This window comes from Labrus bergylta, chromosome 12, assembly GCF_963930695.1.
Source record: "Labrus bergylta chromosome 12, fLabBer1.1, whole genome shotgun sequence".
NCBI lineage: Eukaryota > Metazoa > Chordata > Actinopteri > Labriformes > Labridae > Labrus > Labrus bergylta.
In genome coordinates, this window is record NC_089206.1 from 28640692 (window position 1) to 28668286 (window position 27595).

Sequence of the window (27595 nt, forward strand, 5' to 3'; positions counted from 1 at the left end):
TGCGTTTACATGCATAATGACAGACCTCTTGCTGTCTGCACCAAAAAAACAACTTTATTTCTCAGAGCTTCTGTTCATAAAGTAGAGACCCATATTTGATGTTCACATTAAATGAAGACTAGGGCACTGAAATGAGAGAGCAACTAATACTATACAGGCTGCCACTGCTGTGCAAGGCTAGGAAGGAGGACCCCCTCCTCTTCGTTCATCAGAAAATAAACTGAGATTTCTTCTTCCTTCTTTACATTTTTGGCCTTTTTTAACCAAAGAATAAGATGTGTAGAAACAAGCAATGTCCTGCATCTCTAAAACCCTTCAATATGTCTTTAGCATGATGGCCCAAGAAAACAAAAGAAATCTGAACACCACTTCAGTTGAAAGGATTTAAGTTATAGCAATACGCACACTATCAAGTGTACAATTTGTCAAGGTTCATTTGATTCTAATAAAATACTTTTTTAAAACCCATATACATTTCATATAGTTATCTTTTTGGGGTATATGGATTCAAAAATAGACATTTAAATTATAGAGAGAGAATGGAAAGGAAAGGGGAGAGATGTAGAACTACAAAGGCTACGATGTTGTCCTCTGCCCCGAGGAGAGGGAGTGAGAGAGAGAGAGACAGAGAGAGGAGGCCATGGATGGGAGACAGTGAGAGACAGAAAGAGACATGGATAAAGAATAAAGAGAAGGAAGTGGCTCTGGAGAAAGGGAGATAGGATTGGCCAAGCTATACAGCGCAGAATGACACCCACTTTAGCTCATTACACACGTACAGTCGTGATCAAGGCACAGGGATCTTCTAAAAGTTTCTTTTCAATAAAGTTGTACAAAATAATACATTTTACAGTCTGTACAAGAATAATAGTTCAGCAGTAAAGTAAAGACACGTACAAAGGAGCAAAAGGGTGGGAAGGGGAAGAGAAAATGAATGGTGTAAAAAATAATTAGTGTCCCATTTGTCGTTGTCGTCTTCTTCATTTTTATACTCCAGGGTAATTATCATACTTATAGTTTTCTCCTCAAATGAAAGAGCACTGCTAGTGAGAAAAAGGTGCAAGGAAGGGAAGGTGGTGGTGGGGAGGGAGAAGTGGGGAGCAAAGGAGGAAATGAAAAAGAGAGGAAGAGCAATGTGAAGACAGAGTGAGTGGAACAGTCAAGGACGAATAAAGAGAGACATACAGACGATGCAAGAGTTAACGATAAAGAGAGAGCGCACAGGGCACAATGGCACAATGGCACAGTCTACACAGACAAAAAACAGCTGTGAAGACAGTAAAACGGGGTCAATCATGACAAGATGAGAGTTCTCTTTAACTTATATGGTACTGTCGCTGGACGCTTTATGCCCTCTGTTAGTTGAGTCCCATTGAAGGTGGCTTTTTTTTTGTTTGAACTCAATTGGTCCACCTCAAATTTTGCTCCGCTACTAACAAGGCAAAGTCCGGTGGCAAGCACTTCTGTTGAGAAGTCTAGGGACTGTCATAGACCCCCTTCCTTTCAATCATGTCAACAGATTCACATCAGAGTTGGCTCAGTCCTGTTTGCCTTTAACAACAACAACAACAACAACAACCATCCCTCCCCCCCCCCCCCCACCGAGTGGTCAGACAGATCACAACACACCCTTAGTCCATTCAGTCCATTGTAACACTGCTACTCCAGGCTTGGCTGTGCAGTCTTCCCCTCAGTCCGTTCAATCTCAAAGCGCTGCCCCTGGAAAAGGTTCAACCTACCTGCCCACTTGATGGTAGATTATTACGTTTCGAGATACGTCCCGATTTTGGAGTCCGCAGGAAAGCGGTTTGAAACGTCTCCGTGTGCAAGCAGATCCTGTGATTGGTTTTATGGATGTGTGAATGTGATAAGATAGACTGATTTACAATCTTGATTTTTTTTTTGAGTCAAGTCCTGAGCAGAGTACTAGTGAGAGATACAGTGTTCAGCTGATCTGTAACATGTTTTTCTTTTTCTTAATATGCAGTAATTCAACAGTGGCACTTGAGTAGTAGCTCTCTCAGTTTTATCATGTCCTCAACAAGAGGGAAATCTCTACTGCTGCCAAAACAGTCCAGGCTGAGCCACGTCAGGTTTATAAACAGCAACGGTAACATTTTTGGGGTTGATATATGATGTCAAGAGGTGAGGAGCTGAAGAGTATGGCTGATGATGTAGATCAGAGTCTCTTTGTTTTAACCCATCAAACCCTTCCATCTTAGAAGCTTTTTCTTCAAGAGTTTACATCAAGGGACGTTCTGGGTTTAGTGTGTGTGTGTGTGTGTGTATTTGTGTGTGTGTGCATGTGTGTGTGTGTGTGTGTGTATGCATGTGTATTGTGTGTGTGTGTGTGTGTGTGTGTGTGTGTGTGTGTGTGTGTGTGTGTGTGTATTTGTGTGTGTGTATGTTTGGCCCCTGTTCCTTCAATTGAGCTCACACACTTCTGTGGAAGGGGGGAGTTCCAAGACTCAGGGTTTAGGTTTTTGATATTCCGATGTTTTGGGTTTCATTTGGCCGAACACCTTCCTTCTGACATCACAACAGCTCATACTGCCGCAGGTGCATCCGCTGAATTATGTCTCGACAGTCATTGAAGACTCTGCGGATGTTTTCTGTGTCAACAGCGCAGGTGAAGTGGGGGTAACAGTAGTGCCTCCCGTCCCCACTTGCTGTGCTAATCCTCTGTAGATGGAGAAAGAAAAAGAGGAAAATGCATTTTGTGATGTGTGCGTAATATTGCTCTTTATTTTCCAGATCCAATGAAATGACTTAAACCAACAATGTGGCAGCATGCCACTCCATAAATGTATGTCACACGTACATTTATGTCACACATATATTGTTTCATTTATTAAACTTAAGGTCAGTATTTTTGGGGTTTAGTAGTGTTTTGCCCAGGGACACCTTGGCATGTGACTGCAGGAGCTGGGGATCAAACCCAAGACCTTTCAGTAGAGAGCCACCGACTCCACCACTGACCCACAGCCCCCATATGCAATTCTCGACTTGTCATTTACAGCATGTCAACTTTTTTAGAATCAACTTAAAAATATACTAGGAGTGCAAATTTCAATCAATGAGGCTGCTGTGACTCAGTTGGAAGAGTCGGTCGTCTCTCAACCAAAAGGTCGGGGGTTTGATCCCCAGCTCCACTTTATATAGAAATTTCTGCCGTCAGTGTGTGAATGGTGTGAATTGATAGGTGTGACCTGCGGTGTAAAATGATACCCTTACCAGAAATTCATCTCTTATGAAGTACTTAGCCCTCGTTACACGTGGGTCTTCTCCAGGCTCGGGGGTCGCTGGAAGATAAAGAGAGAGACAATCTCATATGACATGCAATCTTTCACGTCTGATATGAATGGATCATACAATAACCTGGATAAGGAAGCATACATCATTATGTGAGTCATGACTAAAGAAATGTCACTAAGATGTTTCTGCATGCTAGGTAAACTTTAAGACAGACAAAGAAAGGAATTTGACAAGCTTAGGAAGCCTACGGCTTAGTAGGAGAAAAATTGCCACATCTGTTTTAAGCAGTTTAGTGGATCTTGTTGTCACCCTGCTAAAAAAAGACCTCTGATTACTCTCTGAAATAAAACACTATTTATCAAGTTTATATTCAAGTTAAAAAAAGGCCAGCTGATTACATTCACATCTTTCTATCTAAATTAAAGACAGTAGAAGTATGTCAAAACCGTCAATATGTGAATAATAGGGTTGTACTACTACTCACCATCGTCAGGTGTGGTGTAGCGAGCAAATTCAGGAAAGTAATCCTCGATTTTGGACTTCCCTGCCAACACCTTCTCTGCCAGCAGGTCCTGTTTATTTAGGAACAAGATGACTGAAATAGTCCGCAGCCACCTGAAAACAACAAAATATTATGAACCAACAGCAAACACTGAGCCATGAAACGCTATGAGTGAAGATAGACACAAGATCAAATCACTGCCACGAGTTGGTCAAACAAATGAGAACAGATAAGTGGCAGCTCTATCAGCAGATGGCATTAAAAGTGTCCATACTTTTCAGAATTATCTAAAATTATAATGATCAAAATGACATGGGCATTAATTTACAACTCACTGTGACATTTAAACCTTTTAGATAATTTAAACAATGCAATATATTTGACAAGGTACATTTTGATATTGTGGATTTCGTAGTACTACAAAACATTACACTGAACTCAGTAAACACTAGGGCTGGGTGATATGACCTCAGATCAATATCACGATTAACTGAACATTTTACCTCGATAACGATTATTTGGTTTATTTGTTTTTTGCCCTCGCAATTCACTGACGAGGTCTCTACTGTAAATATGCTCCACTATAAAAGCAGAGATATGTCTTCTAATGAAAGAGTGCATATCTGATTAACTGTGGTTATTTATTTAATATTTCAAACCGAAATCAAAGCATCGCTTGAAATTAAAACGACACATTTTTGTTTTTAAGTAGAAATTAACTTCTCTGGGGCACTGGTGGCACAGTGGTTAGTGTGCGCCCCATGTATGGAGGCTGTAATCTTCCTAGTGGGCAGCCCAGGTTCGAATCCAGCCTCTGGCTCCTTTTTCCGCATGTCATGCCCTACTCTCTCTCTCTCCCTGATTTCCAACTCTATCCACTGTCCTATCTCTACATTAAAAGCACAAAAATAAATCTTAAAAATAAAAATAAAAAAATACATGAACTTCTCTAAAACTGTAGAAAATAAATAACTTTTGTCTCTTGCAAACAGTTTTTCCTCAGTGTTTACATTTGACTTCCGTTTGTTTGGCGTCGTCTTCCCTAAAGACAAAATGTGTCCAAACATTGCTTCCATGTCGCTGACGTGTCGTCACGTGACTCTGCCCTCAAAATAACTGACATGGGCAAGATGACGTCGGTAAAAGGTTCTGAATGTTTCTATTAATTTTCTATTACTTTCCCAGTCCTAATAAACACTACGTCTGCTATAATGACAGCATGCCAATGATTGCGGATGTTTTCTATTCTGCTTATTTTATTTGCTCAAATAGAAGTACAGTAAAAACTAAATCTACCCTCCATCTGTTTTATGCTGAGTTTGTTGCACTGTTGTAAGTTATGCCATCATTCAAAAGAAAAAGCATTTTCCTAAAAACATTCTCAGCCTCAGTCTTGATTGATATTCTTTTTCGGTGAGAATTCATAAAAGCCAAAAAAACAACAACCCTGAAACTGATTTTCACATAGGATTTTTAAATTTGAATATCCTGATAGTTCCTTATCATCATTATCAGACTCTAAAAAAAAAAAGAAACATGTGCCACCATCTTTACTTTCCATATGATCAGCCATACACAGTCGGTCTTTCCTCACCTGTTGTTCCAGATGTTCTTAAAGAGATTTAGGGCCTCCTGTAAACGGTTGGTCTGATTGTCCTCTCTGATCACCATATTGTAACTGCTACTGGCCACCACGAAGATGATGGCCGTTACATCTGAGGATGTGACAGACACAGAGATAAATGACGAGATTTTAAAAAGAAGTAGTGGAGTGTGAGAATAAAGTGCAAGCAGAAAATAAACCAAAAAGCTACCATTAAAGCACTGAATCCATTTACGGCGTTCATCTCTTTGACCGCCGACATCGAACATGCTGTGTGAATCAAACAAGAGACATGAACGTAAACAGATGAAATACTGCCATCATGTGGACAAACTGTACAAAAGTCAGAGCAGTCAGCTTTGTCAAATAACACTTCACATCATCTACCTTCAAATTTATACTCACTGAAAATTAACTTTGTCCACTTGAAATCTTGTCTCAAAGATTCCTGAAGTCAGTACTCTGCATCGCAGCAGATCCTGGAGTAGACAACCAAAAGTGTCATAAAAAGAGATCATAGAGATACGGTATAGAAGGACATTTGAATAATTGCACTGCAAATCTGGAGCTGAATTGCCACCCATTCATCTTTGATAATTCTACATAAATATAAACTCCATCTAAACACTACCCACCCCACTAAAAAAGGTGTGCTTTATTCAATTTGAGTAAAGGTCATTAGCCATGTAAAAACACTGAAAGGTTGTTTATTAATATCTGACACAAGCCGCATTTACAGATGCATTCCTCCTGAAATATCTCATTTTGAAAAGTCAACTTATTTTAATAATGAGGAGTAGTTTGGATCTATTGACTTTTTGGTGCCACAGCTTTTACCCACCTGATCTGTTGGAGTGTAATCACTCTGCTTCACGATGTCAATCTTGTCTAGAAAGCTGAAAAAAAAGAAGTAGAAGAAAAATGTGACACCAACGAACACTGTTCATTTTACTGGAGACAGTTGAGCTCAGATATCAGCATAAATTGCAAAAGAAAACCCTTTGACAACCTGAAGAGATCACCACAACATAAAAGAAGAGACATAAAAAAATGTCCCAATTTTCTAGCACTTAATATCATACTGGTGAGGACAACTGGGGAAGCTACAGGCTGACAAACAATGGTTCTTTCATTAGAGCAAAAAGTAACAAAAGAAAAACAAGAAACATGCTTATTCAAAAGTGGATATGTAAAAGGAGAAGTCAAAAAGAGAGAGAAGAGGACAGAGAAAGAGAGAGAATGAAAGCGTAGTGGCGTCTGTCTGACATTACTGAGCAGTTTTCAGAAATAGCTCCCCAGCGCCCTGGCCTCCAGCATGGTTACCATGGAGACCCAACCACAAGCGCTATTAATAGTCTATCTGCTCCCAATCTACAGTGGCTTGAGTAGCTTAAGAAAGAATAAAGAGAGGAGATACAGATAGAGGTGGGGGAAAAAAAGGAAGTAAAGCAGGATGAGCTGGTTGTGTTTTTGAGCTGGATGTGAGTGAGACGATGGACACAGCAAAAGATTGGGAATGTACCATCTCAATTAACTGGGGGAGAAATACTGGGCAAGGTTTTGACTTTGAGTACATCTAAACACTAAACCAACAGAAAGTGATGATACAATAGTTATTTACTCTTGCTAAATATATGAGCTAACAAGAAGCAGTTGAGCTGTGGGATTGCAATCGACAGCTGAGCAGCAAAGATGTCCTCCCCAAACTTCATTCCCTCTCCCTCCTTTAAACCTCCTGTAATCTGGGGATGACTCAGCCTCGGCCATATTTGCTCCCAAAAATTGCAAAATGCTACTGTGACAGGAAAACTATGATTCCTCCTTTTTATCTATTTTACCTGCTTTTGCTTTTGAAATAACTCTGGGCTGTTAAAAAAAACAAAACTAATTTGCCATTGTGCAAAAAAAAAGAAAGAATCATATAACGTTATGAAAATAAGAAGTTTTTTTGGGAGATATGTTGGGAGTAAATGTTTGAGAAACGCACGAGTCAGGGTGTTTAAAAGAGTAAAAGTCTTGTAGAGGAGAGAGATATGGGTTCAGAAAATCAAAGGGCTTTACAAACCCACACTTGCATGGATTTGTATCTGACCTCATTTCAGAAATGTTGAGTTGTTGAATATATAAATTAATGTAAAAACAGTCGATTGCCTCTTTTAAATAACAGAAAAAGCTTTTTTTAATAGGTCGAACTTACTGATGAAAATGGACCCAATGAGCACAGAGCTTGTTGTGATATCATATCGCTGCCACTAGATGTTACTCAAGAGCCAAATGTATATGAGCCGTATTCTTCCAAGACTTGATTGTATAAAATACAGGACAGATTCAAGTTATTATGCTAAAGGATAATCTGCCATGTTTTAGGGTATACTAATACAATCCATTGAAGATGGAATCTGCAGTCTTTTTTCATCACAGCAGCCTCATGAGTGAGTTGAATATCAAAACAATTAACTCAATAATTCAATGATGAGATGCCGAACAGGTGAATGTTTGATAGATCACATCTTTCAATCCCTAGGCAGTAAACAATTAGAGCAACACGTCACTACAGTGGGTAATAAGAAAACCTCAGTCACTACTTTACTGTTCCTAACTTTAAGAGACTAACAGCCAATCAGCCAGAATAGGATGCTGACCATATAAGAATTAAACACAGATCATTACTTGTACTACACAAATTACTTGTGCAGTGAAGAAAATGTCTAACTGACTGCAAAATAAAGCAGTGAAAATATCCAAAACATGGAGTACAGTACTTAGTCCAGTCTTAAATAGAATCAATATAAGTCTCTCTGTGGATGGGGTTTGACACAATAACCATTTTGCTAATATCAACTTACAGAGATCCACAGTTAAGCAACTGTGTTGGTTCTCCAACCAGCCTCTAAAAACAGAATGTGCGCTGACTGCCATCTACTAGGGGTGTAACAGTAAACAAAAATTTTGGTTCGGTACGGTTCTAAGTTTTGAAGCTTCAGTACAGTAATGGGACCTGATGCAACACTTTTTTTTTTCTTTATTAGGAACATTTAGAATTTCCATTTTACACATTGGGCTAAGTGCAGCATCTACAGTTCAGACTTGTACACCTGCTCAGGTTACTTTTTAATAACATTTTAAATTAAACATTGTAAAAAAAACAACATAAAATAAACTTATGCTGCATCCTTCAACCAAAAGAGTCTCCAATAAATAAAAGATATGAATGAAATAAAGTATTTTAGAATGAAATTAAGTAATTAATATAACCTATATGTAAAAATATTTATTTGTAATTACACTGACAACTTTTAAATTATTAAGCCAACACTTTTTTGAATGCCCTTTGAGCACATAATAAACCTAATCACATGGACAGTATAATTTAATCGCAGAACTATTAATAGTTCTCTCTGTCGATATAAGAACTTCAATGGCATTTGTTATGGCTTTGGCCCGTTCAGAATTACTAGCAAAAGGCTGTCTGTTTTTTCTTAGTTGCAGTGATGTTTAGATTCGCGTGGTGCCTTTTCAAGTGCTTTAATAAGTTGGATGTATTGCCTGCGACGTACACGATGTCCGCTAAACAACGACAGCACACTACTCTTGTCTTGTCAATGGCTTGTTTACAAACCGAGAGCACAGTTCATCAAAGTTAAATTCCTTGTGTGTGTAAGCCAATAAATCTGATTCTGATTCTGAATCCAGAACCACCATAATGCTGGCCTTGGTTTACTTGTAAGTATCAGTGTGAACTCAATTAAAAAAAGAAAACAACTACAGAAAAGAAAGAACTCGACTCAGCCGACAAACAGAAAAATAAACAACCTTTCGTCAGTACCTCACTGCTATGGTTGGATTGTATTGTGATCATTGTACATGTAAAGTAAAAAACCTGGTACCTCAGTGGAAAGACCTTGTCACCATATATCAGAAGTGGCAGGTGGTTACTTACTATTGGGCACAGTCGATTAGCTGGTACTCGTTGGATCTCTCGTAGCACGCCCTAACCCCCTCGTCCTGCCACAGTGTCTTCGCATGGTCGTAAAACTCCTGAGGTGCAATGAGGAAAGAAAAAACACATTAATGTCAGAAGACACTCTGACGTCACCAAATTAATTATTGCTGCTTCTGGAAAAGATATTTGTGTGGGATGCAATAATCAAAAGCTTGTTTAAGCTGAAAGTGGGAAACAAAAAGCAAGTTCTCTCTCATGGCAACGTACGATTGAGCACCTGTTATCTTTTAAGTGTACTATTCGACAGCCTTTGCTTGATTAAATAATGTCCAACAGTTTGTGTGCTGAATAACGTATTGGATTGCTACTACAAGCAGGGAGAAGTCAGTATCATTCACTGTGCATCTTACACCAAATGTGACAGGTATGGCACAGCACAGAAAGAAGAACAGGGTTGTGAGCCATCCACAATGTGTTGTTTCTAAGGGCACCAGAGGCTCAGCACTCTTGTTGACACCACATGCAGTGTGAGTTTTACCTGGGCAATGCCTGTGTACATGTCTATAAAGGTAAATAGAGGTGGATGGAAAGAAAGACACCCAGGCACTATGGACAAACTCACTCCCATGCATCACGGATTAACCTCTTCAACATTTCATTTGAATGGTTGTTGGAAAATTGCCTTAAAGTCCATGATCCAGGAAAAACACCTAGGCTGGTGACTTGCACAAAAACGTTAAGAAACACACATCCACAGCTTGTGATGCATATTCTAAGCACCACTGCATAATATATTGTTTCACCGATATATGTGCAACAGTCACATCACAGGACGTGCCATCTCAACTAAATGACCTGAAGCAGGTCGTGCTGCTATATTTTGATGCTTAATGGAAACTAAAATTCTCCAGTTTCTTGTTGACCATGACTAATAGCCGATGTACAAGAAAAGTCTGACTGATGTGACATTAGTGCAGCCCTTCACAAAATCAGAGCATGCATGGACCTCTGTGCATGCAGAGTCTGCATGTCACATAGCTGTAAACTAAAAAAATAAACACTACTGCTGTCAAAAGCCCCATTTCCACCAAGCGCTCCGGTTTGGTTCTGTACAGTTTGGTTCAGTTCGGTATGGTGAACCCTGATCTTGCTTGCGTTTCCACAGCCAACCATACCTTTATTTGTTAAGGTGGAGAGTAAGCCTGATGAAGATAGCAGTCAGCTACGAAATAGTGTGACATCATAGCAACAACACAGTGTAGCCAGCTATTAATTAAGTTCAACGAAGAAGAAGTATGGGACACAGTAAACAAAAGGGACCCTTTAGGGTCGACACAGACATAATAAAAAAAACACACATACATGCCTAGTATCAACCCTCTCTCTGTGTTCTCTAAGGCATAATATACTTTCACCATCCAGTTTCCCAACTCGAAAACTATTCCTTTCCCCTGCTCGTCATAAACAAGTCACCAACCAAACAAGTGAAGCCAAACAACAACCATACACATAATTGCTTCCAAATTGCTCAGTTTAAGTGGAATTCATTGGAAAGCAGCTGCCCCCCCCTTTAATAAAAACTCACATTCATGGAGGACAGCCACTAAGGATTATCCTTACATACTGTGATTATTTAATTGACACTTTCCTTTTGCCTAAAAATGTTTAGAAAATTCCTAAAAATACGTGTTGAGTGTTTTCCATCGCCGAAGTCTCTATCTTCAAAAATTCTATTGGACTTACAGTCCAGCACTGATGTGTTGTACCAGCTATGTGTAAGTTAAATCGTAGCGTAGATTGGAAGTCATTTCTAATTTAGGAAGGAGTTTAAGCACTGCTAACATTAGAGGTGCTGAATCGACTGAGAAAGTTTAGGCTTAATGATGAAAGAACGTTTTTTTTGTCATCCTTTTGACCAAAGCTCTCTCTGTTAATGTCCCTCTGTTAAAACTCTGCATCAGTTTTTTTTAAATCAGCTGTCCAATCGCCCCCAGGATACGTTATTACAAAGTGAATATATCTTCACATTACAGCCATGAAACGATTGAAATGGACAACAGGGAAAACTCCTCAGATGTGAGATATGACACGTTCTATCCCCATAAGCAGGATGGAGTTTAACATGAGCGTAAAATCACAGTACCGTATTTTCCGCACTATAAGGCGCACTTAAAAGCCTTTAATTTTCTCAAAAAACGACAGTGCGCCTTATAATCCGGAGCGCCTTATATATGGATCAATTGGTTAATTGGTTGATCCATACTGGTTGTACACGGCGCTCAGCGACACTGACTCGGATAATGACGAGAGGGAGCCGGGCATGTTGGATGCCGTACTCGCCCAACTGTTCAATTCGGACACTGAAGAAGAAGAATTCGAGGGATTCGTGGACGGGGAATGAACTGAAAAAGTGAGCTTTACGTGTTATACGTAACTGAACAATGTTGAGTTATGCACTAACGTTTGAATTAGCGGTATCAGACTGTGTTTCTTTTACGTGTTTACAACTGAACAAGGCTGGGAGATATTGTGAATATGCACATTAACGTTTGAACAACGTTGAGTTATTGTGAATGCACTAATGAATGAACAATTTCGAAAGTTACTATATTGTGAATGCACTAACGTTTGATTTAGTGTTATCAGACTGTTTCTTTTACTACGTGTTTACTGAATCAGGGAAAAGTTCCCCTCCACGTTTGGGAGAAGAGGAGTGGATGCATAACGCAACCCCAGTCAAACGTTTGACTGCAGTATCTTCTATTCTATGCGCCTTATAATCCGGTGCGCCCTATATATGAAAACAGTTCTAAAATAGGCCATTCATTGAAGGTGCGCCTTATAATCCGGTGCGCCTTATAGTGCGGAAAATACGGTAACTTTGAGCACCCTGGTTACAACGCAAGTCATATTACAAAGTCAAACTTCATCCCTCAACATTTGTTTTGTTGCATGTCCAGGGAAAAAAAACATCTTTTAAAAGCGCACACACACACAAAATAAAACAGAGCCACTGGAGCTGGTAGAAATAAGTGTCTTGCCCAAGGACACTTCTGCAGGGTTGATGTGTGTGTGCTAGTTTGGCAGCACAGCTGTTAGCTGAAGGTCATCATTTATGGCTGTATGTACACAAACAAGAGGCGCTTTGAGCCGTCTAATGTCCTTCCATAATCATCATAATATAATAAACACAAGCAGTTATACTAATTAGATCCTTATGCCAATGAATACATTATACAGTGGCAGGCGAATCAAAATACTAAGTTCTCAAGAAACCATGGAAGGTATTAACATAAGGTTTCTTCGACAACTTGGGCATTTTAAGACGTATAGAAGCTGGTGAGAAAGCCTATCTTCAGAATATACAACCTTTAAGACAATCATAATAAAACAATTCAAACCCCCCTTTTTTAATTTAATTATTGTTGCATAGAATTTGAGTTCAAGCACTGATTTAATGGACTTGAGCTTGTATTACGCTTTTCTAGCCTTCTGATTACACAAAGCGCTCACACCTACCCATTCACACACTGATGGCAGAGGCTGCTATGTAGACTGGTCATTAGTATTAACTAATCCCATTCATACACATTCAATTGCCGCTGACGAAGCAGAAGGAGCAAATTGGGGTTTAGTGCCTTGCCCAAGAACTCATTGGAATATGACTTCATGAGCTGGGGATTTGAGCCCTCATCCTCCCGGTGGCGAGATGACCCCCTCAACCAATGAGCCACAGCCGTTGCTCTGAAAAAAATGTTCAGTTGCTGGCTCTTAAGTCTCTATGGCCTTCTAGAAGCAAGTGAATAAAAGAGAATCAAGCCTGGCCCCACAACTGTCTGTGGATAAACAATTAAATCCCCCAGAGTCGGAGGTTAAATCCCTTGGCTTTGACAATTAGTTAATGAGAAAATCCAAGGGAGAATACTAAACTCACACAGAGATTACCCATGTCAAGGGACTATCACCTGGGATTTGAGATAATGACCTACCATCATCCCCTGAAATAAACACAGGTTAGAGGATACCTGTACCTGTTTCCAATGTATTATGTTAGCCCCAGCTTTACAACGACATCAAACAGGGAACACTACAGTACATCTCGTACGGTTCCTACGATTCATTAAGAACTACAAGCAACAGATTTTAAATGCAGTAATTCCAAGTTTAGGAACAAAGTATTTCTACCAACAATTAAAAAATTGCAGCCGCATGGGTCTGTAGCTGTCACAATCATTTTCCTGATAGTGGTGGTGGTGTGTGTGTGTGTGTGTGTGTGTGTGTGTGTGTGTGTGTGTGTGTGTGTGTGTGTGTGTGTGTGTGTGTGTGTGTGTGTGTGTGTGTGTGTGTGTGTGTGTGTTTCTGTACTGTTTGTTATGTACTACTCACAGAGGGAAACTCAAAGTCCTTCTGGCCGATGAGGTTGAGGATGTATTCAATCCGATACCTGTTCGCTGGGCACGCCAACTGCACTGGTGGTGTCAGAGTGCTCATAGCTGTAACTATGGTCTGTCAAAAGCACACCAATGAAAAAACAAACAGATTCAGGTTGTGTGACAAGCACAACGATATTCTAACATTAATAGGAAAGCAGGACTAACTATCTGCTCATATGTATGATCTTGATTAAACCCACTGAAGGATATGACTAATCGTTGGCGTTTTGTGTACTAACAAGAGGCACTATCACAGCCACTTACCTCAATAGCTTCTTTAATGTTATTCTTGATGTCCTGAATTTTCTGCTTCTTCTCTCTGAAACAGACACACAGGCTCAGTGACATTATGTTAGGGATTACTGTAAAGACATTACATTCATACAGACATAAGAGTGTTTGCAGCCCGAGAGTACAAAACACTACAAAAGATAGAGAAGAGTACATCCATCTTCAATGTCATTCTTCTTACTCTAGCTACTTTTGCTATGTGGAGGACCACTATGAGCGGCCTGAATTCCGATGCATGTTTTGAGTTTAAACCTCCTTACTGTTTACATTGATAAGGAGACACTAAACATTTGGCTTTTTTTTTTTTTACCCGACATAGAAAATCAGCCCTCAAAGAAAAAGAGGATTTAGTTAGCAGTACAAAGAAGGCACTCCATGTTACAATGACATGGAGTTTGTTTTTAATCTAGGAACTGTAAACAGACCTTCATTGGCAGCGTGGCGGATAAATTATGTCTGCTGTGAAGATAGCTGTAGACATTTGGACTCTTTGAGACTGAAATTACAACAAAGGCAAGTGGAGAAGCCAGTTCAGCTAAAAGAGCTTTGTGTTTACAGTTGATTTGACAACATTCACCTACATCGACAAAGGGAACGATGGGCCTCTTTGGCCTGTGCCAATGTTCAACTTTTCACAAGAGACATGGCTGCACTAAATTATATCCATGCGAATATACTGTATATTAATTTCTATAGACCAGGGCCATTTACATTCCAAAAAGTCTATTTAACCATTTGGTTATCCCCCCCAAAAAAGGGCTGAAGCATTCCTTCACAGGCTCATAATCAGAGAAGACATAGAGGTGATCAATGCTACCTCTTCCCATGCCTGAAATTTCAAGGGAACAGTAGATAATGCCAGGTGGTGTGGTGGTTAGCGCTGTCACTCACAGCATCAAAGTTCTCAGTTTTAAACCTGCCTACTGGCTGAGGCCTTTTCTGTATGTAGTTGGTATATTCCTCCTTTATCTGATTTTTCCCACCTCATGCTGCAACTTTTACAGTCCAAAAAACATGCAAGTTTGGTCACTCTAAATTTCACCGTAGGTGCGAATCATAGATTGTAAATATTAATGGATGAAGCCTGAGTGACGTTAGCCATCTGTTACAGCAGGGGTTTCCGGAGGCTCATCGGCAGCCGCCGCCATGCTAGAAATCCTGCCTCAGCCTAACTTTCAGTCAATCTAACGACAGGCTCAGAGCCGGGGTCTTGTCAGCTACGCGCCTAGCTATGGATAACACGTATCGTTTTCAAAATCAATGAATAACTAATCAGACCTATTGTCTGAATTATCTTTACCATACAAATGTGCAACACAATATACTGTATATAAATGAAAATTAAATAATAAAAATATGAAGCACAAATTTACTTCCAGTATGCACAGTTGTGTTAGACAAGTTCTTAACATGAGTTTTTCACTTAGCTATTAACTCATTTCCCTGCAGGAAGATAATCACATATATAGCCTTCAAAAAGCCACAGCCCTCAGTCTTGACAACTGCTGCTCAACTGCATCCAGGACATTAACACCTGGACCACCCAAAACTTCCTGGCACTTCAGACTCCAAACAGCCTAATTTGTAATAAACTCTGCCGGATTGTCAGCAACATGTTGTGAAAAAATCTTGTGGGTGATTTTTTTTTTTTTTTTTTTAATTCTTCTTTCATATTTGATAAACAGACTCTGTGGTGAGACTCTGCTCCCTCCAGTGAAAAAGTCATCCATCTTTTTATAGCCTCTCATCACTCTGGACTATATCTACTATACAGTTAGAAAGGACGTTGATTAGGCCTTGTTTACATTTTCATCCTGACAGTCATTAAAGAGGGGGTGCAGACAAGAAAGCATGATAACACAACTGGTTATAGTGATGACATCCAATCATGTATTCAGGTGAATTAACTATTAGTTAGATGGTAAGCACATGATGACCCTTTGGGTCCTAGCCCAAAGGCAACTCAGTCTTAGTTGAGAAGAATAGAAAGAGAGCCTAGTCAGTCATTCATTCCTTCCTTTAGAAAACCAGGCCAACCTTTGGAACCAGAACTCTTGTCACAAGCAACTTACTCTGACCTTTTGGCCACCACAACACTTATTCCATTCACCCAGACTGTGTCGTCACAGACATATTGAATTCTTTGAGACCAAAATCAGTAAATGTATGCTCTATCTCAGGATCCAGGCTTTTTAAGACGTGTTTCTAGGTTTATCATGTGGAGGCCTTAGAGCCACTGGCCTTAAGGATTGATTCAGCAGAAATTTTAAAAACAAGGGTGTTTTTATTTTTACACACTAAAGGGATAACATTTAACCCCACGTTCAACATCTAACAGTTTAAGTACACATATAGAGCAAGTTAGCAGAGTGTTGTTTCCCTTAGTACTCCAGTTAACTACACACAGAAATAGAGGAGCCATACAAGGGCTGGATAAACAAAAAATCCAACCAAAAAATCCAAGCATCAACCAGTTGAGAACCACTGTTGTAGACTGCTTAAAGCTTCCTTTTACACTACAATGAATGAATGAATGAATATTTGATTTTCATGTCAGAGCATTTACAAGACCCATCCCACATGGAATTATACTGACACATTAGCTGAGAGACAATCAAATGTTCCAGCATGTTATGTGGCCAACATCACAACAGCACTATTGACATGAACCCTCCCCCAAATACAAACACTCCAATAGGCAAGATATACAACCAATACCAACAGAGCCCCCACAACCCAAGGCGCAATACACCAATACAAACAAAACACATAACTACATGTCACATTCACACAACATTCACACACTGATGGCTGATATGTAAAGAGTCCATCAGTATTGATTAATCCCATTCATACATATTCACACACCACTGGCTATGCCACTTGGGAGCAAATTGTGGTTTAGTGTCTTGCCAAAGGACACTTCGACTTGTGGCTTCAGCAGCTGGGGATCGAACCCCATCCTTCCAGTTGTGAGACGACTGACTCTACCACTGAGCCACTACCCCAGCTGTACTTGTACAAGCCCTCCACAGACACCTAACAAAAACACATAGATAAACACACGCTTCTCTCTAGCCTCTCGCTGTGCTGAAGCTAATGGGGATCCAAAGGATCCAAAACATACAGTTCAGTTGTATGAAGTTATTTGCTGTGGTCACAGACTGCAGATATACACAAATGGACAACGTGCCTCAGCCTCTTCCTGTTGAACAAAGACGAAGCCAAAATATCCCTGCAAATTTGGAACCACACTCTGTGCAGTAGGGAACAGCTGGAAGACCCTCGGTATTAAATTAAATATATGCTCTCTTTTGGTGTAAATTATGTAATAAAACTTGGCTTTTATATATTCTTTACTTTAGCGCCCTTACATGAGCTATCTGGATAGCCAAAAACTAAGATAATATGGTGCAGAATTTTCCCCTGCTGAGATTTGGGGTGGGGCAAAAGTATGTTTTTTCTTTTCAAGTTTCTAAATGTTTTTTCTACAATAACTTAATTTATCCTGAATTTAGTGCTATTTAAATGAATAAACTGGAACCAACCTGACAAATAGATACAGCCAACAGCAGCTTTGAGCTAGCTGGCGACCAGCTGAAAGGCTTTCCTAACTGTCAGCTGGATCCAGTCCGAGCAGTCCCTGTGACGCTGCTCCAGGAAACAAGATGAGAATGCTAATGAAAAATGCCAGATTTTTTCTTTATCCACCTGGATGGAATACCTTCCAGATGAAATACCAGTGTGTCTAATGTCCTTGTTATTGTGACAAGATAAAACTAATAAATGGATTCATAACAGAATTCAACATAGTTCCAATGGAGGTAAGATAGCATTAATTTTCAAGCAAACTGGCATCTATTTTTTTACTGTAAGTTACAAGCAGAAGATAAAAAGTGCATCAGTCAGATCTTTGCCAAATCTTCTCTTTTTCTTTGTGAGCAACTGAGATGTATATGAAAGATAAAAAGAGGCCTTGTGTACCATTTTCAAAACTCATGTTGTTTTCACATTTAAGAGGAGAAACAACAAATGTCCCACTGATTTTAACTTCTCAAGGAAAGGAAATCGAGCTTGTCAAAAGCTACAAGTACTTGGGATATATTCTTGAGTGTGATCTGTCTTTTAAATCACATAATGCCAATTTGGCCTCTAAACTTAAGGTGAAGTTGGGATTTTATTACAGAAATAAATCCTGCTTTTCCCTCAGAGCAAGGAAACTTATTGTTTCATCAACCTTTCTTCCTTTGTTGGATTATGGATATGTACTGTACATGGCCGCCTCAGCCAAATGTTTACAGTCATTGGACACCGTGTATAACTGTGCGATGAGATTTTTGACTGGTTGTAGACCCTTCACTCATCACTGTGACCTGTACAATAACTCAGATTGGCTATCTTTGAAGGTAAATTGACATGCAGTTAGAAAATCCCAGATCCAGAAGTCGAACAGTATAAATACGTAGCATAGCAAAAGTCATGTCAGCATCTGCCCCTTGAATATCTGTACAATATGAAATGTACAGAGCTGTAAAGATGTGCATATTTTCACTGTTTGGTAGACCAGGGGTTCTCAAACTTTTTGGGCTTGTGTACCCCCTTTCAGAATTATTTTCAGCCAAGTACCCCGCTATCCGGCCAAAGACATTTTTCAGGAAATCATTTGGGAAAAGAACAAAGCTGTTGGCTTATGTCACCCTGCAAAAGACAAACAGTGCTTTGGGAGGAACAGAATACGTGGCGGTTAATCCCATAAAAATGTATTAGTGGTGGGCGATATGAAAAAAATATCATATCACGATCACAATTTTTTTCCATTGAATAAAATTTTTTGCAAGTTACCAACCAGTTTAACCAAACTTATTTCCCTGTATAATGTTTTTAATTGCACAAATAATGTGCTTAGAAGTTTAGTTTATTTATTTTACCATTTTTTACACCAGAAATGTCTTCCCCTGCATTCTGATAAATTTGTATGTACAATTGTAGGCTTTTATGCACCACTTTAAATTAATGATTTAGTATTGTGTCCTCTTTGGTGTCTTTAAATCTATTTTAAGGTTCATCAGGTACCTTTTTATACAGTGATGCATTCATTTAAAAACATGTAGACTTCAAACATAATCCAAAATGTGATTATTGTGTGACACATGGTCAAAGTAAGTTTTACTGAATTAAAGAGCTCATATTATGCCCTTTTTGGGGTTTGTATATTTAATCTATGTACTGTACACACCGGCTCGCTTCAGACTCTCTCTCTAAGGCTCTGAAGTGCCCATGTTCAGAGTCCCCACGTATGCCAAGTCTGATCTGACTGGTCGGCCTGTCAGCTCTGCCGTAATTGGTCAGTCGCTCAGCACAGTTCTCGGAAATGTCCCGCCCCTTTTATCATATTGGGAATGCAGCCACTTTGGCTCCGAGGGGAGCAAAAACATTAGCACCTTCGCACTACTGTGCTACCGCAGGCTACGGCATATCGTGGGCGTGCTACAGAAGTTAACGGACGTGCAACATGAGCTGCAGGGCTTGCCAAACGAGCCAATGGGCTTAGATCAGTGATCTCACACTGACAAGATGTCACACTGGCAATTTTTTTCGAGGGGGGCTGGAACGGAGCGTTACATGCAGCTAATGCTGCAGCTAACAGGAGGACATAGGAGAAGCCGCATTTCCGCGGACTTTGAATTTTTGCACATAGATGTGCCTAAACATGCACAGGACACTTGGAAAACACACTAAAGAGCATATAAAACCAGAAAAAGTATAATATGACCCCTTTAAGAGTTTTATTCACGGCGGGGCGGGCCATCGTTGTTTGACGGACAGACAGTCACCATGGTTACTCACTCTCACCTGCCTGCTGCACACTGAACGAGATGAGAAAGAGGTGCTGACTGACATCACTTCAAGCAGCATGCATAGATACTAATGCATGGAAATAAATGTTTGTAGGTGACTGTTCAAAAACATTTTTTTTAACAACTGAGGTCCAGACCTCGCTGATATTATCGCCTCCCTCTGTTTCATTCTCGTTTCAGTTATTACAACAGGTGAGCTTCGAGTGGAGAGGCTTGTTAATAACTTTAAAAACTGCATCATAAAATGAACACATTAGCTCCGTTCTACGACATCCCTGTATTTGCAGATTATCAACACGTTTAAATCCTTCACAATCTAAGATCGTTATATCTAGTTTGCTGTGATGCAACTTTTTTTTGTATGACATTTGTCACGTACCCCCTGCAGTACTCCCACGTACCCCTAGGGGTACGCGTACCCCCATTCGAGAAACACTGCAGTAGACAACCAGTCTGGCGCTTGCTAACTCGTTTAGCATGGTCAACTGGAAGAAAGTCTAATGGCAACTTGCTGAAAGGGGGTATACCGCCACCTATCATAGCAGAGTCTAACATACGGTAATTCCTTAAATAAATGGATTCTTCCCAGGTGCTTGTACATATACTGGGGACAGTAGTCCAATCAAATTAAATGGTCTCATCGAGCTGTAACTGTTGCTCGACTTAACTGTGCATGTAGACAAAGTGACTGTGAACCCAGGCCTCACAGAACCAGCAGTGGTGTAACATTGATGGCCAGACTTTAGTGGACCTACATTGAGTTGTCAATTACAGATGTGACAATTTGATGAGCATAACTAAGTTTCTGGTCCTCTGCAAGGTTCTAAGGAGATAAAGATTCTGCCTTCGATTCTGGTTTCTGGGTGCAGCCTGAAAACTTGGAAATATAATTGTTTGGCGCACAAAGCAGATGCAGCCTTGACCGAACAACGTATTTTCAGCTACATCTAACCCTAACCCTCCATCATACTTACTCTGCATTGAAGCCGTTGACATGCAGGATTCTCATCTGTTTCACTATGGTGCTCTTTCCTGACTCGCCAGCTCCTGGGAGTGACACAGAAAGAGAAACAGAAATTAGGAGACTGTGAAACACCACACACATAGACACACACAGTATTAGGATACAGTAGAACATTCACATTAGTCAGAAATGCCACTTTATAGTATTTGTATTAGTGTAAAGGAAACTTTACACTGACAAACAGCAAATTTAAAAAAATGATGTTGTATTTAGAAAACTAAGAGAAGAATCAAGGACACTGCATGGTTACAACTGAAATAATAAACTGGATAATTTCACTAGATACAGTGACCAGAATCACAGGCTTACATTCACAGACTTCATGATGTGTGCCTATGAACGTTTCGATAAAATAAAATTTAAACATGATCTGTGCTCATTACTTTTATTGGTTTTGATCTTAACAATCCAAGGGTTGAATCAACAACAGCCCAAACCCTCGTCATGTGGCGTCTGTATACGTGTCAGGGCCTTTTTTATTTTCCATTCATGCGTTTGTATTTTTCTCTTTCGCAAAGCGTTTTGGCTAATCAATTTGTGTTTGGCTAATCAATTTGTGGCCAGGGAGTCCTGGCCACCTTAACAAATGTGAACATGCAACAAATAAGATGTTGTGTTTACAGCAAACAAAATAACTCCCTTGTTTCTCTGTAAATTTCCAAGGCGCACGCACTTGTCAATTGCTCTAAGAAAAAAAAAAAAGAACTCTGTAGGACTATGAACCCTGACCTCTTCTCCCAAACTAAAGAGGTACTCCTAGGAATAAACTGAAATGTATATTGATGGGATGGCACATAATAATGTAGGAAGTGTGCCGAGCTCTCAGCTTTTTTAATGATCTGTGCCTTATGAAAATCTAAATAAATCACATTTTTGGCTATACTATGCAATATATGTAAATGAACATGGACTTTAACAACACAAACCTCTTAATAATTTAAGTCTTACGATTCAAACCCAATACAATTATTTAGTGATAGAGAACAAGAAAATAAAGAAAATTTAAATAAAACAAAATGAGTTATTCAATCCTTCTCTAATGAAACACCCACTGATGTAAAGCTGAAACTGGTTAAGACATTAAGGTGTCAACGTGCAGTACATAGTGTACATAGTTTTCAAGGTGTAGGAATCTTAAACTCAGCAGTGATAGTTCAGAAGTAGCCCAGAAGTCAGTCAAGCTAAATTCTGATTTACTGAGGACAATTTGTGCTCAACTGTCTGGTTATCTCTAAGTTATGAGTCTAGTTAGAGAATGTTACATGCTTTATGGTAAGCTAGATATATCTAACGCTATGTTCAAATCACAACACTATATCACATTTGTTCTCAAATGTCAAAGGCTTTAACAAATAACAAGCAGTAGTAAGTGAAAGCATTAAAGAGGACATATTATACCCCTTTTCTACCTTTTCAAACAGTCCCCTGTGGTCTAAATGAAACATCTGTGCTGTGCTTTGTTCAAAATATAACATGATTCAAGCACCAGAGGAGGTTTGTGACGCTCTCTCCCCTCCAGGGAGATTTTTTTTTTTTACCAGAATTCAACTTGTGACATCACAAGAAGAGCAAATTTGAAAATGAAGCATTTTTCTCTGTGTTGTAAGACTTATGCAGACCACAAACAAAGGACTGGATGGGTTAAATTCACATTTTGTGGGTCGGTAGACACTCAGGTTACCCAAATACATGTTCAAAAACACTGTGAAAGTAGATTTTTCATAGTATGTCCCCTTTAAAACTTATTCTTCACAGTTCCTAATAAGTACATTTCAGCTTGCATCAGATGTTTTTTCCATTGCCTACGTCAATAATGCTTCTTAAAATTCTTAAACCCACTAATTTTGAGACTGCAGATATTAAAGGAGCAATATGCAACTGTGACACTTAGCGTTTAAAATTGGTACTGCAGTCCATATTCAAAACATTGAAGGGAGCTGCCCCCCGCCCCCTCCTCCCTAGAGTTGATGATAAACTGTCATGTCCCACCAAAGTTTCTGCGTTTAATCAGCTTTGCCTCAGTCTGTAAACCTTTCTGTGTTCTAACCTCTCTCCATTTTTCAAAAGCATCTCTAATATTTATCCTAGTTTTACCACGTTTCTGCTCGTGGAGCTCTTTCGAAAGAAATGCTGAGGCTTTTGAGGTCGGGTAGAATCACTTATATCTGAACTAGTTTTATTGCTTGTTTCACAACTAAGGAGGAGGACATACTGGCTGCTGCATTGTTGTCAGAGAAGCCAGCACTTGAACATAGCATGTTTTCTAAATGTCTGATCATATAGTAAGGTCATTTTATTTTTTACTTCAGTAGATATGTTCCATATTGGACCTTTAAACATCAAGACTTATTGCAAAGATCACATTTCCTTAACTCGAGGTTGTGTGATTTGAAAATACTACAGCAGCAATTAGTCCCACGCGGTCCTGAACTCCATCATATCGCTGGCAACATAATCTTCCTGTCAAAAATGGATCGCCACACAGGAAAGGGTTGTGAATTTAATTGTTTAAAATAGTGAGCTTATACGAAGAGAGTCATCACACGCACATGGACACATTTGATACGCTTCGACCACTACGTTTCTTATGCTTTGAGATACTGTTAATTGCATCTATTCCTGGAAAGGCTCCTTGATCACTTACCATTACACAATTCTTTTTTTTTTAAAGTGTAGAACTGGTACACTTTTAAAGGTGTAAATAAGCATCCTTCATCCAGCTTTGGACCATGCCTTTAAACCCCCATTAGGCAAAAGGCTCCCATGTTGTTGTCCCATTCTTTCATTGATGCAACAACTTTGGTGTTTTCAGGACAATCAGAGGGCATACTTCTACCAAGGCCAATAGTTGAGTCTTTTTTGTAACTCCTAAAGGCAGCTCTACATACTGTAAGTCTGGATAATTCACTATAACGCAATAGTGTGGTGAAAATATAGTTATGCCTAGCTGAAGAGTTATCATGTAAGTTGTAGATTTAGTATGCATTTCTAAAATGGAAATATTCACATATTTGACATACATACATACATACATATTTGAAAACAGCAGTATACAAAACACTGTGTGGATAAGGAAGTCATGTTTAGATGTGGACACATTTCAAGGGTTCTTCCATTGTCCATACTAAACCTCAAACATCATTAGTTTCAGAAAAGAAAGTTGTATCTGTAATCTTGCAAGCAGACAAACAAATAGAAAACATTTGCTACTGGCAGAGCTTCTTAAGAGAACGATTAAGTTGCCTTCATGTCCTGTGAGAAAAATGTGATCACTGTTCATGTCTGTGATACACTGCTGTCGACAACTGATATTAGTAAAAAGAAGGACTAAAGTCATTTTGTGTTTCTGGCATTGCAGCTGTATGCTACAGGTCCATAGATGGCCTGTGAGGCATCTTCTGTAAGAGTCAAACTTCCATCTGTTGCTCTGGATCCACACCTGCAGTGTGTACAACTGCATGAGAAGAGAGCAGCTCAAAGTTCAATGTGTGAGCTCTGTGTTCGCAGCTCTTTCACACAGTAGGACACCTTCCCTGTCCCTAACATGTTTTTTTTTTTTATTCTGCTCACTCTCCACTTCATCTTTAGCAGTCGATCCACTATTGTTTAAAACTTTATATGGCAACAATCTACAAAATATAAATATTATTTATAACTGTCTCCTATTTTACAATGGAGTACTCAAAAGGTCTGCCAACAGATGACAACTATTTCTGTGTTACTGACACATAACACAAAGACTCCACAAGTATTAAACTATTTCTCATGTTTTGGTTCCTGATTGTCGATTTCACCCGGAGATTCTTTGAGATTAAAAACAAAAGTACTATCTTTTTCCCAAAATGTATACAAACCAACATGGCCTTGAATACACTTTCAGCTGAAAAAGGTTACAATGGAGGGTGAGCCTTTCATGCTACATTTGGCTTAGCTCACTGTTTTAACATATAAATATATAAACATGCCCCCCAAAATATTACAAATCCCAAATTACAGCCGGCAGATCCATGGCCTTGGCATATTTTAAGTTAAAGCTATCTTTACAACAGATATATTTGTTTTGGAATTCATGTGGGTCCTGTTCTTCTGCTTTCCTGAAGTAAACACAACTTCCTCCCCACTATAAATACAGGTGTGTCATACATTACACACCCACACTAATGTTTCTGTAATCAGGTATAATGAATTTTACAAAGAACACCAAGACTTTTTGGGAGCGTTAAGCCTGCGATTGGACAAACAAGGAGGGTACAGAGGACAGCAAGGCAGGGAAAGTTAAAACACTCTTTGTCTCTTATGTAATAAAAGACAGAGCCCACCTCCAGATCACTCTCTCACACAGATGACCACATGTTGGGCATTATTCACGTTCATTTCTCTTTGAAGTGTTGTTTTTTTCTTGCAGTCACACAGTCACACACTGTTTGGGCTCCAAAGATCCACAAACTGGTAGGCAATGTAAAACAAGAGTTAGCTTAGCTTAATGTTCAGGCATGACGAAAACCACCACAAATTTAGTATTCAGTGTGCTTTACAAAATATAGAAGGTCATGTTGAATCAAACTTTTGTTATCTTTAAATTAACAGGAAACTCTGGTTGATTTGAGTCAGTGCTTGTTTTGTTCTATAATGACCAGTGACATTAGAGTACCCACTTTATACATTACCTTTGCATCACTGAATATATTAAAAACCAACATATAGGCTCTGCTAAAGGATGTTTGGGCGTTTGTAGTGGTAGATGGTGTCAATTTGACAGCAACCTGCTGAATACCCAGCGCAGTGCTGCATTTTTAGTCTTATGCAATAGCAAAGTCACACTGTTGACAATGTTTCCCAAAACAACATCCCAGAAGGTTATGCAGGGAGGAAGCAGCGTCTCAACTTTGCAGACTAAAACTTGACTGTATGAAAGTACGTATGAGAAAAATCAAATAAATTAAAAAAGAATTAAAAAATAAACTCACCTAAAAGTAGTAGTCTGTGTGTTGCTCTGTATATCTGTTTGTCTTTTTGGAGCTGCTTCTCTATCTTTTTGTTTGCTTCTCTTTGTGCCTTCTCCTCATTTCTCTGGTCTTCGGTCTTACTGTTGCCCAAACAACCCATCTTCCCGCAAGAAAAAAAGAAAAAAGGGGGTCAAGGGGAGGAGGAGGTGGTGGAGGGGAGAAGTAGTGTAGGTGGAGGGGGTATATAAGGAAAAATAAATAAACTAAACTGGTCTAGATTCCTTGTTGGACATGCGGTTTCTGTTGCAATGTTACCCTCATTCACACCATTTTACGTCCCTGGCCAGCTCCAAAAACTAAGCGTTTTGCAGCACTGTAGAAATTATGTGTCCATAACGCGTATTTTGCTGTCAGAGAAGGGCAGGATACTGTTGCTGACGACACCAAGGCCGCCTTCTCAGTTTGCTGAATCCTGCTAGGGCTTTTTTCCTCCTTCACATGCAGTATAGTTTAGATTTTCCAACTCGTACCCCTCGTCAACTGTGTCTCGCAAAGAACCGAAATCCACAACGTCTCTTAGGACACCAAAAATCGGTGTTTCACCTCAAACGGAGGCAGACTTAACAGCCTTATTTGCATCTCCGAAAAGCCCGGGTCTTGCGTCTCACTGCTGCCCGTGACAAGAAGCCGAAGTCGGCCTGTCCGAAAACCTCGCCAGTGCTGTGGCGCGGCTGGTTACCACGTCTTCTAGCATGATAAACACTTCCATAGGTGTACAATACTTCGATATCTCCGTCACAGTCGTAGAGGGGGGAGGGGGGGGGGCAAAGGGACAGGAAGTTGAAAATAATATTTACACTCAAACGAGCTACATGTGTGATACTCTGGTTGCTTCCGTCGTCATCCGGCTCCTTTTCATTTGCTGCATCAAATCAACCCTAAACAGTCCCAAACTCACTGCGGTTGTCTTTTCGACTGGTCCCCCACCACCTCCAACCCTGACAGGAACCAGTTCCCCCCGAATTGTCCTCCTTATTTGTGATGGCTGTTCCTTGCAGTGTTTTCTCCTCCAAAGGGCCTTATTTCGCTCCCAACCCCTAGCTTTTGTTGCTGAAATGTGTTATCAGCCCCGCACATCACCAACGAGCCTCCAAAACTGCGCACCTATTCTTTTTTAAATTCTCGTGCTGGGCCCCGATTAATCCATTCAAGTTGATAATCATTAAAGAGAGAGAGAAAAATGGAAAAAAGAAACGTGACCAAGATGTGTAAATCCCTCGAAATGCATCCACGTTCCTTGCAGGTGAAAAAGCAACCCCGCTGTCAGGCTCAGTTTCTTTAGCCTGCATACGGCCTACATATGTCTACACATGAAGACACTCGTGCAAACATGATACATATTCCTGTTAAATCCGAGGTGGATAAATTGGCTACAGGCTTAAGACTACATGTGCATACATTCACAAAAAAAGGACGCGGGGTTGTTGTAGCAGCACATTCCCAGCGCGAAGGCCGCTCCCCTCCTGGTCGCTGATCGAGGAAGGTGAAAGAGAGGAATAACCAATTCTTGGAGGTTATTATTTTTTTCCTTTCTCTCTCGCACTTTCTCCGATAATAGTAGCCTACATTGAGGAGATAGACAGCGCCGAAGAGAGACGGGGTGGGGCCACACAGCGCTCATTGAACCCTGGGAAGGAAGGACCGAGAGGAGGAAAAGAGAGGCCGCTTCACCTCGTCACG

The 27595-nt window shown here is 39.9% G+C and overlaps 1 protein-coding gene across 6 annotated transcripts; it reads right to left on the minus strand.

Moving 5' to 3' along the window:
* On the minus strand, positions 1 to 27595 carry gnas (GNAS complex locus). 6 transcript variants are annotated; one of them, XM_020638159.3, is made up of 13 exons: positions 27314 to 27595; positions 25877 to 26015; positions 20860 to 20932; positions 14001 to 14055; positions 13690 to 13809; positions 9301 to 9398; positions 6202 to 6256; positions 5766 to 5839; positions 5572 to 5630; positions 5352 to 5472; positions 3740 to 3870; positions 3235 to 3302; positions 1 to 2682 (listed from the first exon to the last, which is right to left on the minus strand). In XM_020638159.3, the coding sequence occupies exons 2-13, from the start codon at positions 26013 to 26015 to the stop codon at positions 2536 to 2538; spliced, it is 1140 nt and encodes a 379-aa protein (XP_020493815.1). In that variant the 5' UTR covers positions 27314 to 27595; the 3' UTR covers positions 1 to 2535. The 6 variants fall into 6 exon arrangements, with proteins under 6 accessions (XP_020493815.1, XP_020493814.1, XP_020493813.1 ...); XM_020638158.3 differs by having other exon boundaries at positions 26814 to 27595; XM_020638157.3 differs by having other exon boundaries at positions 26183 to 27595.